General features: G+C 39.8%; 1 protein-coding gene across 47 annotated transcripts in view; it reads right to left on the bottom strand.

Annotated features, from left to right (window-relative positions):
• RALGAPB (Ral GTPase activating protein non-catalytic subunit beta) overlaps window positions 1-16,396 on the bottom strand; it is a 129,820-nt gene that overhangs the window by 76,875 nt on the left and 36,549 nt on the right. For 25 of the 47 annotated variants that reach the window (XM_078371644.1, XM_035298592.3, XM_054255340.2 and 22 more), the window contains 4 exons: window positions 13,341-13,556; window positions 9,509-9,711; window positions 4,730-4,893; window positions 2,305-2,491 (listed from right to left, as the gene is read on the bottom strand). In XM_078371644.1, coding sequence (XP_078227770.1) covers window positions 2,305-2,491; window positions 4,730-4,893; window positions 9,509-9,711; window positions 13,341-13,526 — 740 coding nt within the window. In that variant the 5' untranslated portion in view covers window positions 13,527-13,556. Of the gene's footprint in view, window positions 1-2,304; window positions 2,492-4,729; window positions 4,926-9,508; window positions 9,712-13,340; window positions 13,557-16,396 lie in introns of all 47 variants that reach the window. The other 22 variants (XM_078371674.1, XM_078371677.1, XM_078371673.1 and 19 more) reach the window with 4 other exon arrangements.

Here is a 16,396-nt window from a genome sequence, read left to right as displayed (position 1 = left end):
GCTACACGACTCATCTGCACATTTTTTTCAAATTGTCTCAAATCTCAAAAATAATTTCTATTTTTAATTGAGAAAAATCACATGTAAGTGGACTCACACCGTTCAAATACATGTTATTCAAGGGTCAACTGTATTCGTAAATAAGATTTGAAAGTCAGGCTGGGGGCAGTGGCTCATGCCTGTAATCTAAGCACTTTGGCAGGCTGAGGTGGGTGAAGTGTTTGAGGCCAGGAGTTTGAGACCAGCCTGGCCAACACAGTGAATCACAGGGTTTGGTGGTACACCTCTGTAATCCCATCTACTCAGGAGGCTGAGGCACAAGAATCCCTTGAACCTGGGAAGCGGGTTCTACAGCCACAAGCCACCATACCTGGCTAATTTTTATACTTTTTGTAAACAGGGTTTTGCCAAGTTGTCCAGGTTGGTCCAAATTCCTGAGCTCAAGTGATCTGCCCACCCTGGCCTCCCAAAAGTGCTGAGATTACAGGCGTGAGCGACTGCATCCAGCCAGAATAAATTTAACATCATTCTTAGTATACATGCTGCCAAGGAGAGCACAATTTTAACATCATTCTTAAGCACTCTAGGATATTCCAAATGGTGAATGAACACTGGTTTCGGCTTGCCAGGCATTGACTTCTACTCTTTAGCTATAGAAGTCACAGATTATGTCTTCTCCCAATACAAGACTGTTTAATGCACAGTGAAAATCTGTTGTTTAGTGAAGCCACCCTCATCAACAATCTTAGCTCGATCATCTGGATCACTTGCTGCAGCTTCTCCATCACACTTGCTGCTTCAGCTTGCACTTTCATATTATAGACACACTTCTTTCCTTAAATCTCATGAACCAACCTCGGCCTGTTCCTAACCGTTCTTCTGCAGCTTCCTCACCTCTTGAAACCTTCATAGAACTAGACAGTTAGGGCTTGATCTGGACTAGATTTTGGCTTAAGAAAATGTTATGACTGCTTCGATTTCCTATCTAGACCACTCAAACTTTCTCCATATCATAAATAAGCCTGTTTTGCCTTCTTATCATCCCTGTGTTCAGTGGTGTTGCACTTTTAATTTTCTTCAAGAACTTTTCCTTTGCATTCACAACTTGGCTAACCAACTGGTGCAAGAGGCCTAGCTTTCAGCCTATTTCAGCTTTCAACACACCTTCCTAACTAAACTTAATCATTTGTAGCTTTTGATTTAAAGTGAGAGACATGCAATACTGTCGGTGTCATTTTTCCAACAGCGTGGGCTCACTTTGTGCCTTTCACTCCTACACTTTTTTAAGGTCTCTATAGAGTTACTAAGTGGCCTAATTTCAGCATCATTGTGCCTCAAGAGGGGAAAAGAGATGGGAACAGCTGGTCAGTGGAGCTGTCAAAACACAAAAAACACTGAATGATTAAGTTCACCATCTTATATAGATGTAATACATGGCACTTCAAAACAATTACAATGGTAACATCAAAGATCACTGATCCCAGGTCACCATAACAGACAGAATTATAATAAAAAAGTCTGAAATATTCAATAATTATCAACATGTGACAGAGGCACAAAGTGAACACATGCTGTTAGAAAAATGGCACAGACAGACTTGCTTGGTACAGGGTCACTAAAACCCTTCAATTTGTTTAAAAAACAAACAAAAAGAAACATGCTATCTGTGAAGCTCGACACAGTAAAGTGCAATAAAACAAGATATGGCTACATACTAACATCAGGATGGAAATGAAAAAATAAGTCCGAAAAAAAAATGAACCTAAGAGTATACTTTTAGAATAGTGATGGTATATTATTATTATAATAATAATATTGGTATTAAATATAATGGTATTAAAATTATTATTATAAAAAAACTACCTACTTTGGTTATAAAGTAGCATGTATAGTAGGTTCCCATTTCTGTAAAATTATATCTAAATATACATGATAAGATTTCAGGAGAACTTAACTTTTCTATTATACCTTTCTATGGTTCGTTTCTTTAAAATAATGATTATGCATGTTTTAATAATCAAAATAAGAATGGAATTTTTTTGTCAGGGAATCAGGGTATAAAATTTATCTGTTTCTCAAAAATATTTGATTATTCTGAAAGGTTTTTTAACAGGCATTATCCAAACTGTTATATCTATATTTAAAAAGTGTCTCATTCACAGAATACATTATTAAAAAGGCTGGGTCTGTATCTAAAGTACAGTAATAATGGACCCAGCCTTTTTAATAATGTATTCCATGAATGCCAGAAAGCTGCCTAAGGTCAGACAGGTGAAGGAAGGCAGGGCGATGACAATAACCTACCTGGAAGTGAGCGCACAAATGACCTTGCTCCACTGCTCCACCACTGCTGGGTGATGCCTCCAGTTAGCCACCATCTCCTTGGCTGTTTTCCAATAAGGAGGTGTTGGGAAGCACCGAGTACAAGCTAGTAACCACACCTCAAAGAGAACACCGATCAACTTCTCTGCTAGATTCTCAGCAATGCCACCTTACCAACAAAAAGAAAACACATCTTTGGCAAACTTGGTTTTAAAGCAGAATCTTTTAGTCATTGATTGGGGAGAACTGGTCAAAAAATTAAAATAAGTGCAATGTTAAGTTTTGACTTCCAAATAATCATTTAACAGTAAAAATGAGAAGCAATTCTTAGGAGTTCCTGTGCCCCAAATCATAGATACATCAAAAAATTTTTACTTTGAAAGATTTCAAATTGCCCTGTTTAATTCTTACTGAAGGCCTTAATCCTCCAGCAAGGGGACAGAGGGACACAGAGAAGAAGGAAAAGGATGACTTTCTATGATGACTGACCATTGAGAGTCAGTTTCTATGCCAAATAGTTCATACAAGTGACCTGGTATAACCCTCAAATTAATTCTGTAGGATAGGTTATCTGTAATACCTAATATTAACTGCCAACTATACCCATTTTTAAGATGAGAAAACTTAGATTTAGAAAGTTTAAGTAACTTCTCTGACTTCATGCAGCCAGTAAGTGAAGGAATCAGAACACACGCCTATGTCTTTTTACCTCCAAACTTTGCCATACAATGCTCCAAGTATTTGAAAGCCACCCTTCAAGGGAGAGAGAGACAGAGAGAAATAACGGAGCAAAAGGACTGGTGCTGGGAAGGACAGAGCCTTAACCATGAAAATGGGGCTGTTCCCCTGTTCTAAGCCCTGGAACCAGGAGGAAAAACAGCAGTGGTCTTCACATGGTCTTCATACTGCCTAGCTCCAGAAGGTAAAGTTGGGACTCACAGGAAAAGTTGTAAGAATGTGTGTTTCAAATGAGCAAAACCAAAGTTTCAACAACAAAGAGCCCAAGAAGGGGATGAATTGTCTGCCTCGTGCTGTTGAGATCCCTGGCATGGGGAATAAGTAGCAGAGAGGTGATGAATCAATGACTGGCCAGCTACTGTCAATACCAGACAGAGTATTCCTATCATGGTGTCCCCTCCCACACTGAAATTCTATGCTTCCTTTTAAATATTTCCCTGAATACTGCATCTGTGTGAGAGCACAAGCACACTCATATGTGTTAGAAAAGAGAGTACACCGATAAATAAGCAAGAGAACTTGGAACGAGATGATCAACTTATAGTTTATATACACTGTGCTATGACATACAAAGCAGGGTTTCTGAAACACACTGTAAAGTCTTACAAAATTGGAGGCATTGTAACAGCTAGCAAACTGGCACACTTCCAAATAGAATAAAGACTTTGGAGGTTTCATTTGCTGAGTAAAATATCTTGTCACTATCAAGTTTTCAGACTCTACTTTGATAACTACTTTGTAATACATTATCTATAGTTTCTAATTTAATTGGTTGTGTTTTTTTTTGAGACAGTCTTGCTCTTGTTACCCAGGCTGGAGTGCAGTGATGCACTCGGCTTGCTGCAACCTCCGCCTCCCAGGTTCAAGCGATTCTCCTGCCTCAGCCTCCTGAGTAGCTGGGATTGCAGGTGCCTACCACCATGCTCGGTTAGTTTTTGTACTTTTGGTAGAGACTGGATTTCGCCATGTTGGCCAGGCTGGTCTCGAACTCCTGACCTCAGGTGATCCGCCTGCCTCGGCTTCCCAAACTGCTGGAATTACAGGTGTGAGCCACCATGGCCGGCCAGTTGTTTCCTATATAGGCTCTATCCTAACATTTTGCTTCGAGAGATAGAGTTTCACTCTTGTTGCCCAGGCCAGACTGTAATGGCATAATCTCAGCACACTGCAACCTCCACCTTCCAGGTTCAAGTCATTCTCCTGTCTCAGCCTCCCGAGTAGCTGGGATTACAGGCACCCGCCAAAACACTCAGCTAATTTTTGTATTTTTAGTAGAGACGAGGTTTCACCATGTTGGCTAGGTTGGTCTCAAACTCCTGATCTCAGGTAATTCACCTGCCTCAGCCTCCCAAAGTGCTGGGATTATAGGCATGAGCCACCATGCCCAGCCTATCCTAACATATTTAATAAGCTACTGTTCCCATTATTATTAAACATGCATAATTCACTGAGTTCCTTCCTACATTAGCAAAATCATTACTAAAGGTAAAATAATTTCATTAGCATTAAAGTTATATTGTGCCTGAGGGTTTCCACTCTAAGAATTGTTAACCTTTGTTTGTAAACTGTCATGCCAAAATCTAAATCCCCAATGAGTCTACCACTCACTAAGTTTAAAGATGAACTGCATTTGGAGCTCAGAAAAAAATCAGAAATAAAATAAACAAACCTTGAACAGTTGGTGGGGCCAGAAGTATGTCATTAATCTGCAGAAGAAACAACAGTAAGACTTCCCAGGTTTCTCGGGCCATGAGAGATGACTCACGGGCCAGTTTCTGAATGGCTCTCAGGACCTGTAAGCATAGTCGAATCTGACTGGAACCCTGTTCCTGTCTGAAGAAGACAGACAGATATCACTGACAAGCCTGGAGGAGAGACAGCAACAGCTTTAGGACAAGTGACTCATGGACATGGCAAAGCAGTGGTCCAATGAAGCTCCCTAACAGTATCAGCAGAGAGAGCTAGACATACTCTCTGCAGTTTAAAGCTATTACTTACTCGTTGTACAGGTCAGCACTCTGGGATCTAAACCTACCACTCCTACGAGAACTTGGAAAGCTTCTGGGAGGAAGGCGGGAATTTGAACATAAACTTCACTTCTGGATTTTCTATGTCTAGCATGTGCCTAACGCGGATTAGCAGGCACTCAATAGGTTTTTGTTGAATGAAAGAGTAAATACCCACAGCCACCCTTGCTGCTCACATTGAAGCAGAACAGTCTTTGCATTCTTTTTAAATTTTTAAAATACATATTTGCAAGAATTCTGCATGTGATTTTACAGTCCTCACAGTCCCTCTGACGCTAAAGTCTGCTAGAGAAGGGCCTATGGGATGGATGGATAGAATAGCCTAATAGGTCCCCAAAATTGATGAGGTATGTAGGCATTGCTTCAGAAATAAAAACCTGCTACTGCTGCTCTAATTTTAGAAAAAGACACTTAGCCAAAGATGGAAACTCCAAAGTTCCCAGGATACCCTGAAATAACAGTTTTAAAACTCACTGCAAGACCATTTTTTCCAGGGGAAATCTTATAAAGAAGAATTATCTATAAAACACATCAGGCCAGATGTGGTGGCTCACGCCTGTAATCCTAGCACTTTGAGAGGCCGAGGCGGGCAGATCATGAGATCAGGAGCTCAAGACCAGCCTGGCCAACATGGTGAAACCCTGTCTCTACTAAAAATATAAAAATAAGCCAGGCGTGGTGGTAGGCACCTGTAATCCCAGCTACTCAGGAAGCTGAGGAAGGAGAATTGTTTGAACCCAGGAGGTGGAGGCTACAGTGAGCCGAGACCATGCCATTGCACTCTAGCCTAGGCGACAGAGAGAGACTCCGTCTTAAAAAGGAAAAAAAAAAAAAAAAAGATCAAAGTAGTCTGGCTAGGATTGAAGAGGAAGATAGAAGTCCAGGCCCTACCACCCCTTCCCCCTCTTTCCAAAGTAGACCACTGAGAATCTTGAAAATAGGAGGAAACCCACTATATTAGCAAATGATAAGCTGACCTCTAGATCTCTTATGGAACACCCAACAGAAGTATCTAATATCACTGAAGTCAGTCTTGAGGTCAAGTTTCTACATGCTGTCATTTGTCACAAAGAACTGATAGAAACATATCTGAATCAGATTGGGGAGTTTCCTCAAGAAATTTCAGAAAACAAAGTGGGTTCCCTTAGAACTCTCAACCCAACCTTAGACTAGAGATTCTCAGATTCTGGGCTATGATGCAGAGAACTGGACACTTACCCTAGAGTTGCAAGCAAATGACACCACTAAGTTTTCCCTAAAGTAGTCAGACCTAAGGCAAAATGATGAGAAAATTGCCTAGGAAGAGTCCACATTCAGCTAAAGGTGGATCTAGTCCATGTAAAGCTTTAAGGTTCAAGCTTGTGTCTATTGTTCTGGCTTACTTGAAGAAGAATAAAAAACGATATAATAGCCCCAAATCTAACTAAGTAATAGAAGAGGAAGCCCAGAATAAGAAATAAAAATACCACTAATGGCCCTGAGACTGACACTCTTCCAAGAGTGCATGCCTCCTACATTGTAACTTAGGCCTACCTACCATTTCCAGGCATTTGCCCAATAGTAGGAAAGGAAATACCTGCTCCTCAGGTACTGAGGCGCCTCCTCACTCAGAAGGCCTAAATTGAGGCACAGGGTCCAAAGTTCTAAAGCTAAAAGAAACAAGGTAACCTTTACATAAAAACAAACAGAAGAGCTAAACACCAGAGATTTCCTTGTCAAAAATATCAAGTTACTTTTTAAAAAGTAACTTGTGATCTTGAGAAAAACTGCTTTAGAAGAGTGATGGTGAATGATGGCGAATGGGTCAAATCTGGCCTGCTATCTTTTATTGTACATAGAGTTTACAAATCTGGCCTACCATCTATATTGTAAATAAAGTTGTATTGGAACACAGTAATGATCATTCATTTACATATTGTCTATGGCTGCTTTCATGCCATACCAGCAGAATTGAATAATTACAACACTATATGACCTGCAAAGCCTAAAATGCTATCTGGCTCTTTGTTAACCCTGCTTTAGAACAATATTATGTTTTTTTAAAGTACAGTATAGGCTGGGCATGGTGGCTCACGCCTGTAATCCAAGTACTTTGGAGGCCAAGGCGGGCAGATCAACTGAGGTCAGGAGTTCAAGACCAGCCAGACCAACATGGTGAAACCCCATATTAAAAAAATAATAATAATAAATAAAGTACAGTATAGTATATGTGAGCAATCAAAACTTTTATCAACTTTAAAAGATGATTTACTCTTCACTCAATTACAGATAAAAATCAAACTGATGGGCAAAAGAGAAAGGTTACATTCATTCTGACATAATCTCTAGCAAAATGGTAAAGGCAGTTCCCTCTATTTTGACTGTCAATTTTTATAAAAACAAGTAATTAAGTAAACTTAGATGATAGTTTTGTGAACTATAAGAATCAAATAAATAGCTAAAACTTCAAATAATGGGAGATGAGATCATAACACCAATACTTAGCATTGAAAATATTCAGCTAATTTTCCTAAAACATTGGCCAGGAAGAGAAATCTTATTCTCAGTTGAGTACCCTCTCAGAACTTACTATCACTTATGCAGACACACTTTTGAGAAGACAAGGTAATTACTAAATAGCAAAACAATTTATAAGGTAGTCATGTTTCTCAAAAAAGTAAAGTAAAGGTGCAAACCTAATTAACTCAAATGCCATTAATTTTTTTCATCTATATAAATTAACTGAGCACTGAGAGGTAGTAGTGTTACAAAGAAGAGACACAGTGATGATACTACTCATGAGACTGTCCCAGGCACAAAGAAAAGCCCAGTAGTCTGCTAAATAACAAAAAAGCATTACAAGTATTATACCATTTTAGAAGAATCTGCTTATAAACAATATCCTAAGTATTACCAAACACTTCCTATGTTTCATTTGAGTTTTTGTTTTTGTTTTTGAGATGGAGTCGCACTCTGTCACACAGTGGCACAATCTCGACTCACTGCAACCTCTGCCTCCTAGATTCAAGCATTTCTCCCTGCCTCCGCCTCCCATGTAGCTGGGATTACAGGCACGTGCCACCACGTCCAGCTAATTTTTGTATTTTTAGTAGAAACAGGGTTTCACCATGTTGGCCAGGCTGGTCTCAAACTCCTGACCTCAGGTGATCCGCAGGCCTTGGCTTCCCAACTTTCTGGGATTACAGGTGTGAGCCACTGTGCCTGGTTCATTTCCTGTTTTTAATTCCATTTGAAATTAATAAATACTAGCAACATGCATTTAATTCACACCTAACATAAGTACTAAGTACTAAAATACCAATACGGACACAGGTACTGTGGAAGCCTAAAATATAGACAACAGAGTTCCTGCCTTCAAGTTGGTTAGATGGGGAAAGGAGACACACATTTTAAAAGATAATCAGCAAAACAGTGAGAGGTACAAGAGTGATGCAGAGAGTATCATACAGGTTCAGAGCAGGTGAAGTCACTGTTGGACTGAGTGGTCAGGCAGGACTTCTCCTCACAAGGCAGATTTAAAGAACCAACAAGAATGAGATGTAGTGATGGAGAGAAGTAGGAAGACGACAAAAAGACATCATGATGGGAAAGATCTTTAAGAGGTCTTAGGGGAATGTTTGATGTGTGGGTCTGACTAAAGAGCAGCACTCACGCGGAATTAAGAACAGTAGTCTGTTCAGGAGCCACACTACAGCAGGCGTTTCACGCTGTTTACTCCTGAGCTTACACACCAAAGTTCTTAATGGAGACTTATTTTTTAATTCAGATTTTCCAAAGTAATCTTCCTTCTATATGTATAAAGTTAAAACTTATATAGCTGGGTTTTCAAAGTCCCTCACAATATGCCAGACCAAAAACCCTAACCAGAACTTTATCAAGAGGAGACATGCCCTACTGCTCCTTAAAGGTATCCTACATTATGATACTTAAGGCCTTTTTCTCAGAAGACGGGAAAAAAAAAAAGTCAGTAACAAACTAGCAAGATGAATCTTTTGGCTTAAAACAAATTTGCCCATAATAATTTCAAGTGTCTTCATTCTCTCATAGGAAAGATGCCTGTTAAGGTAGATGCATTTCCCTCAGTTGTCTCTAGCCTAAAGAGAGAAGAGAATTGTGATAGGCAAAAGTATGTATTTTTTTGAGTAGAAGGGAAAGATGTTACAGTATTTTAATATCTAACAGTTACAAGATTTTAGAAGCAAAGCCAAAAACCTTTAAAGAACACATACCTGTTAAAAACTCCTAGTAAACATTACATAAGCCCATCTCTCCTAACATTCCCATTAATACAATCTTTAATTGAACACATGGAGTCACTGTTCAGATGATGAACAATGAAATCAGCTCCTTATACTACAGTAACATTTATGAATATTTTACTATGACCCTGTTAACGGGCAAGAGAGACAGGTATAGCTTACCTTGGTACAAAAAGATTTTGCAGGTGTTTTAGTATACTTTGAACATACTGATTAGGCTCTTTAATAACTGGCAATGGAATAGAATCTTTCGGCAACACTAAAGCCATAATCCAGTCTGTATATACATCAACGCAGTATTTTACAGTCTCTCCATCCAACGGAAGGGTCAGTCCATAGCAAATTACTTCCATGGTCCATTTTACCTAGACAAAAGAAAATGTCCACATAGAATTATTATACATGCCTATCTCAGTAGACTGATTTAAAATGTTAACCTTTTTTACTGCCAAAAGCCCCTAAATTGACAGTATATTTGTCTCAATGCAAATATCAGATTTACTCTAGAGAATGCATTTTGCACATATCAAACATACAATTTCCCAAGCAAAAGATTTAAGAAAATAAATTACTTCTTTTTAAATATTAAAGCCTATGCTGGTTTTTACCCTTTAGATATTATTATTTGCTCTGTGAACTAAAAAGTAAATACAGGTCATTTTAATTTTCCATAGAGATTAGAGATGCAAAAACAGAACATTTTAGAGTTTTTTTCTCCACCTAATGTGTATATGTAGCATTTAGAAAATCATATAAAGTCAGTCACATTCCATCTCCAGATTATGCAAATGAACAAATAACAGGAAGAAAGATGAACTGTTTGACTCTCATTTTACAACTGTTTTCTATGCCAAAAAAAAAAATTTACTTAAAATGAAGAACAAACACAGCTGAGAAAGAATTGAAGCTGGGTAAGATCTTAACAAGGCACTTAGCTACACTGAATGAGCCTCAGCCTCCTGACCTACCTGAATCAAATCCTAGGGACTGAGAGAACTTGTCTAAGAGACTGCTGAACCACTGCCTGCAGTTGTAAAGAATTATAGAGATTAAGTAATCTGGCCCAAGTCACTGGTGTATAAAAGGTGGAGCTGAAAACTTGAATCCTGGTCTCCCAACTAGAAGGTGCCACTGGGCACCTTTTTCCGAAATGATTTCGGCACATTAGTCTACTATTATTCTGTCATGCAGTATCTTGACCAGTTATAAACCCAGCCATTCTATCATCATCCGAGCTATATGTCTCCATCTATGAGAAACCTGCAAAAACGGAGGAAACTGCATTCCAGACATTGTAAACTGGAAAGTTTAAGTGAATTCCAAACAAAACTTTGAGACAAATTACTAAGCAATCAGTGAACACTTATAAAAGAGAAGCATGAGGCCGGGCTCATGCTTGTAATCCCAATACTTTGGAAGGCCGAGACGGGTGGATGAGGTCGGGAGTTTGAGACTAGCTTGGCCAACATGGAGAAACCCCGTCTCTACTAAAAATACAAAATTAGCCAGGTGTTGTGGTGCACGTCTGTAATCCCAGCTACTTGGGAGGCTGAGGCAGGAGAAATCACTTGAACCTGAAAGGCAGAGATTGCAGTGAGCCGAGATCATCCCACTGCACTCCAGCCTGGGCAACAAGAACAAAAACTCTGTCTCAAAAACAACAACAATAAAAAAAAGAGAAGCATGATTCAATACCCAACTTGCTCAAAAAGATCAAGTCATGCCAAATGAGCTTCATTCTTTTATTAACAGGGCTGACAACGATGTACTCCTTGCAGTTTCCAAAGCACTTTCATAAATATCACCTAGCCATCACAATAATCCTGTGCAGACAGAGTAAACTATCCTTACTTTATACATAAGAAAACAGAAGCTTAGCAAGATTAAGCAATTTGGCACAGTCACTGGTTTATAAAAAGTGGAGCTGAAAACTTGAACCCTGGTCTTCCAACTAGAAATTTGAAGCTATTCTCACCAAGCCATTAACAGAGTTCTCTGGCAAATGGGTATCTGGGTATTAGCAAGAAATGTGAACTGACCCAGTATCTCCTTGTGGACAAGATGGAAACACATGGCCCAGAGAATGGTAGAATGGCTAGATTTACAACAGGTCAAGATATCACATGACAGAGTAACAGCAGATTAATGTGCCAAGATATTTTGGAAAAAGGTGCTCAGTGGCATGCCAAAGGCTCTGCTAAGATTTTAACTTAAGAGGAAAAAAAGAAAAACAGTATATGTTGATCATCTGTAAACATCACAAAGCTAAAAAGGATGACCAACTTGTTGGACAGAAATTTAGGATTCAAAAAGACTTCAACAGCTTAAAACCAAAATCAAATCTAACAAGATAAATATACGTATTAAATTTTTAAGCTCAAAAGCAACCACAAAGGCTAAGGGTAGGAAATACATGGTTTCACTGCATAAATAATAAAGAAGCCTACAGCAGCACAGTGAAGTTGTGACAAATTTGGAGCAGGGTGTAGCGAGATTTAGCCACATAAGAGAAGAGATTCTAAAAGACACTGCAGGTCCCTAATTATCGGATGAAAAACCAAGGAGAAGATATCTTTGGTGATATCTTCACACAATCGTTTAATTTTATAATTCTAGAGGACACAGTAATTCTGATCTTTTCAACGGTGAGAAAGGAGTAAAACAAGGGCTGTACCAGAGCACCTCTATCTACTCATGTACCATCTCATCCCAGGAGAAAGCAATAACGGATTCCAAACGCACCAGGAAGAGAACCACTAGGGCCTGTGCTAATCCTCAGGGATAAATCTAGGGTCCTCTGAAGAGAGAAAATGCTGAGGACCTTTACTATTCAGTGACCTATGGCTGAGGGATAACTGCCCCTAGAACTACAAGTTTTAGTCTTATATCTAAGTCTAATCTCTCCTTCATAAGAAACCAAAAAGCAAACAGAAAAAAGGGTCTGAGAAATAGGGTACAGGTTTTGCTAAACATGAACTCTGAAGGTTGCATGAGCTTCTTCAACACAAGGGACAAAGTTTTAATCCTGCGTCTTAGCTAGAATTTCTATTAGCAAGCTCCTCTATCACTCCGTTCTCAGGGCCTCATCACACCTTCCCAATGGCAATTTAACTTAAGCCCAGGCTGCTGAACCCAGGAAAGAACAAAGGGCCAGCTTCAGGGCAAGCCATTCCAAGAGCCCCTACCTTTAGAAACAGCAAACACCCAGCCTGGGCAACATAGTGAGAACACCATCTCTATAAAAAATTTTGTTTTAATTAGCTGGGTGTGGTGACACATGTCTGTATGTAGTTCCAGTTACTTGGGACTCACTGGCATGGAAGAATCATTTGACCCCACAAAGACTGAGGCTACAGTGAGCTGTGGTCATGCCACTGCATGCCAGCCTGAGTGACAAAGCAAGACTCTGTCAAAAAAAAAAAAAAAAGAAAAGAAACAGCAAACACAACCCCAATCCAATCACCTAGGCTTAGGCCAGAAAGGTTTGGCTTCTCTGCATCACTCTCAAACCTGGAAGCCAGGAAGGGGTAGGTAGGGACAGGGACAGGGAAAAGCTTAAACACAGCATACACGTTTCCAACTCGACATAAGATGAGTCTTCAGCCATCTCAAGGTAGGGATGAAGGCTTCTAAACACACTCTAAATGGAAATCAGAAAACTGAGGCTAGAGCTTTGCAGAAAGGGCTTGACATTGAAGTCTCTGTCTTGGCCTTTAGCTCAAGTGGAGAATTAACCATAACTAGTAAAAAGTCCTAGCAGCAACACAGTACAACTCATTTCTCATAACCTCCAGAAACTCCGAGTCCCAGTCCTCAACTCAAACAAGATCAAAATTGCAAGTCACACTATATTGGGCAGAAATCCATTAGAAAGCTGATGTTATTCTATTACAGCTCTTTTCAAAGAAAAAAGAAAAAAAAATCAACATTAAACAAATTCTTCAAGAACAAATGTGCATTTTCTTATAATAGAATGAAATTTAGAAACACTTACTTCTTTGTCAGTTTTTAACAAACTCTCACTACCAGCCACTGAAGGGGTACCTAACACTTGCCCAAGAGGACGGACTACAGCATTTGCCACCTCTCGCCCAACGCTCTCTGGATAGCTGTGCAGCACACTGGTATGGCCTTTATCATTCTGAATCACCAAATGCAGTGACCTCCACTCAGAGTACATTGTGCCACTAAAGTACAATCCAAATGACACCTGAAAAGACAAAACAGAAATGCATGTCAAATTATACTACTGGAAATTAATAGAAATAAGTAAAACAGATGTATAGACTTTTGGCTTGATAAAAAAAGCTGCAAACGTTTTGCCTCTGAAGACAGAAAAACTGTATCTAAATGTTTTGGGAATGTCCCAGAACCTCAGGGTGAGATTAGATAGGAAGGCAGATCCTGAAGCTCTCTGAAGCTACAAGAGCCCTCAGAAGCCCTGGGGCAGAGCTGGAGAAAACAGCAATTGGGCAGGGAAATAACATGATCAGATACGGGACATTCACAGCATGAAGGAACCCTCGAATTCAATGGTTTCAAGATAGAAAAACATGGGAGAATGGAATGGCCTAAGTAGGAAGGGGAGACAGGAGAATTTACTAAGACCCAGATTTTCAGTCAACAGTTTCAGAGTACCTACTATCTGCTGGATACATATCCCTGCAATGTCTCAGCACTGTCCTCAAATTGCACTTAAAAATTCTTTGAGACTGTTTCATTCTCCGCAATAGTGGTGCTGAAACGTTCAGTAGTGGAACACTGGGAAGTCACAGTGTTCTTCAGGAAACATATTAAGAGCTGCCACTTATTAAGCATTTACTACATGCTACTCATATCACTAAAACAACCCTATGAACATTCAGTAACATTATCCCTGTTTCACAGATGAAGATGCTAGAGCACAGAAAGGTTTGCTTCTGTGGGTTCAAAGTTATAACAGGGTAGAGCCAGGGTTTTTTGTTTTTGTTTTCGTTGAGACAGAGTCTTGCTCTGTTGCCCAGGCATGCTGAAGTACAGTGGTGTAATCTTAGCTCACTGCAACCTCTGCCTCCCAGGTTCAAGCAATTCCCCTGCCTCAGCCTACCAAGTAGCTGCAATTACAGGTGCATGCCACCATGCCCAGCTAATTTTTGTATTTTTAGAAGAGACGGGGTTTCACCATTTGGCTAGACTGGTCTGGAATTCCTGACCTGAGGCAGTGATCCACCCACCTCTGCCTCCCAAAGTGCTGGGATTACAGGTGTGAGCCACTGCACCTAGCCAAAGCTGGTTTTCAACCCACATCTATTACACTCCAGGGCATATGGTCTTAGCCATGACATGTGTTGCCTCTCCCTATTCTATACACTGTCCAGGGCATGTACTGATCTTGCCTATGCTGTACACGCTCCATGAAATGATATGTTAAGTCTACTGCACATATGAGGGATGTCAGCTGCAGAAAACATATCTGTATGAATGCAATGTAAATATTACAACCATAAATGCCATACTCATAAAAAGAATAAATGATGGTTAGCCCTTTCCAATTCATTTCTGTTAACTTACACTTTCTACTTTTTCTGAAATCTGTTTGCCCAGCAAGCAGTTTAAGCAAACTACGTAGTTATTATTAACGTTTAAAAAGTTCTATACCTAGCTGGGCGTGATAGCTCACGCCTCTAATCCCAACACTTTGGGAGGCCGAGGCAAGCGGAATGCAAGGTCAGGAGTTCGAGACCAGCCTGGCCAATATGATGAAACCCCGTCTCTACTAAAAATACAAAAATTAGCCAGGTGTGGTGGAAGGCACCTGTAGTCTCCGCTACTTGGGAGGCTGAGGCAGGAGAATCACGTGAACCCAGGAGGCAGAGGTTGCAGTGAGCCAAGACCACACCATTGCATTCCAGCCTGGGCAACAGAGCAAGACTTCATCTCAAAAAAAAAAAAATTCTATCCTCAAAAGCTACTTTTTCCTTAAACTGGAAAGAGACTGGCATTGTTTAATTTTATCCTGAGAAACCTCATCACAGCTCACCAAACATCAACAGTATACAACATTTTCCTAAGACTAACTCGACTGAAGTATAAAGAAAAATATTTAAAGAATTTTTTTTAAAAAGAAGAGCATACAACATTTGAGAATCACAGACTTAAAGAATGAAAATCACATTCTTAGGATGAGAGTCAAAGTCATTAACAGTATGGTCCCAAACTATCTTTCTTTCTGCTTTCCATACACAGGAATTCACACATTTTCCCTCCCATCCAATTCAATCTACTCAGCTTCCTTTGGAATCTGAGGGACTCTGGGCCCAAGTACCCTTCAGTGACCCTATAAAGATCTTATAATCCCCCTTCCCCTCCCCCCTCTCCTTCCCCTTCCCTCCTCTTTCCCCCTCCCCCTCCCCCTCCTCTCTCCCCCTTCCCCCCCTCCCCTTCCTCTTCCTCTGGATCTTTCCCTGAAAATGGGTAGGCAGGAGGAATGGACCATCATCTAACAAGGCACTCACAATTCAAAGGAAGGAAAAATGCATCTGACTACTAAAATCGCCTCAGTTTCCTCATGATTTATACAGAATTCCCCCAAGGATATCCTGGTGTCCCCTTGAAATAAGTACTCTCAACAATATAAGGGAGAAAAGGGAAGGCCTCTGATAGGAAGCCACCACCATCAAAAGACAACTAATTTCCACACATATTTTTTCCTTGCTTTTTAAGATTAACATATATACACACTTATGTATATACTACATACATATACATATAGTATAAATATATACACTGTATAGTCTCTTACACTAATGCATAAGTGTATTATGCTACAGGGATTTCTGCTTTAGTGTGGTTTTTCACCCTTTTCATTATTTGTTAGACTTTATTCCCTGTCCAAATAATTTACTTCCTTAACAGACAACCCTGTTAACATTTTTTTTTTTTTTTTCAGCTTCCTTATGTCATTGTTAGAGAAGTAACCCTGTTAACATCTTTTTAAATTGTAGTTTAGGTTCTGGGGTACATGTGCAGATCATGCAGGATTGTTGCATAGGTATATATACGACAAGGTAG

The sequence above is a fragment of the Callithrix jacchus genome, chromosome 5, assembly GCF_049354715.1.
Source record: "Callithrix jacchus isolate 240 chromosome 5, calJac240_pri, whole genome shotgun sequence".
Lineage (NCBI taxonomy): Eukaryota > Metazoa > Chordata > Mammalia > Primates > Cebidae > Callithrix > Callithrix jacchus.
Note: the sequence above shows the minus strand (reverse complement) of the source record. Positions and strands in the feature narration are given on the sequence as shown.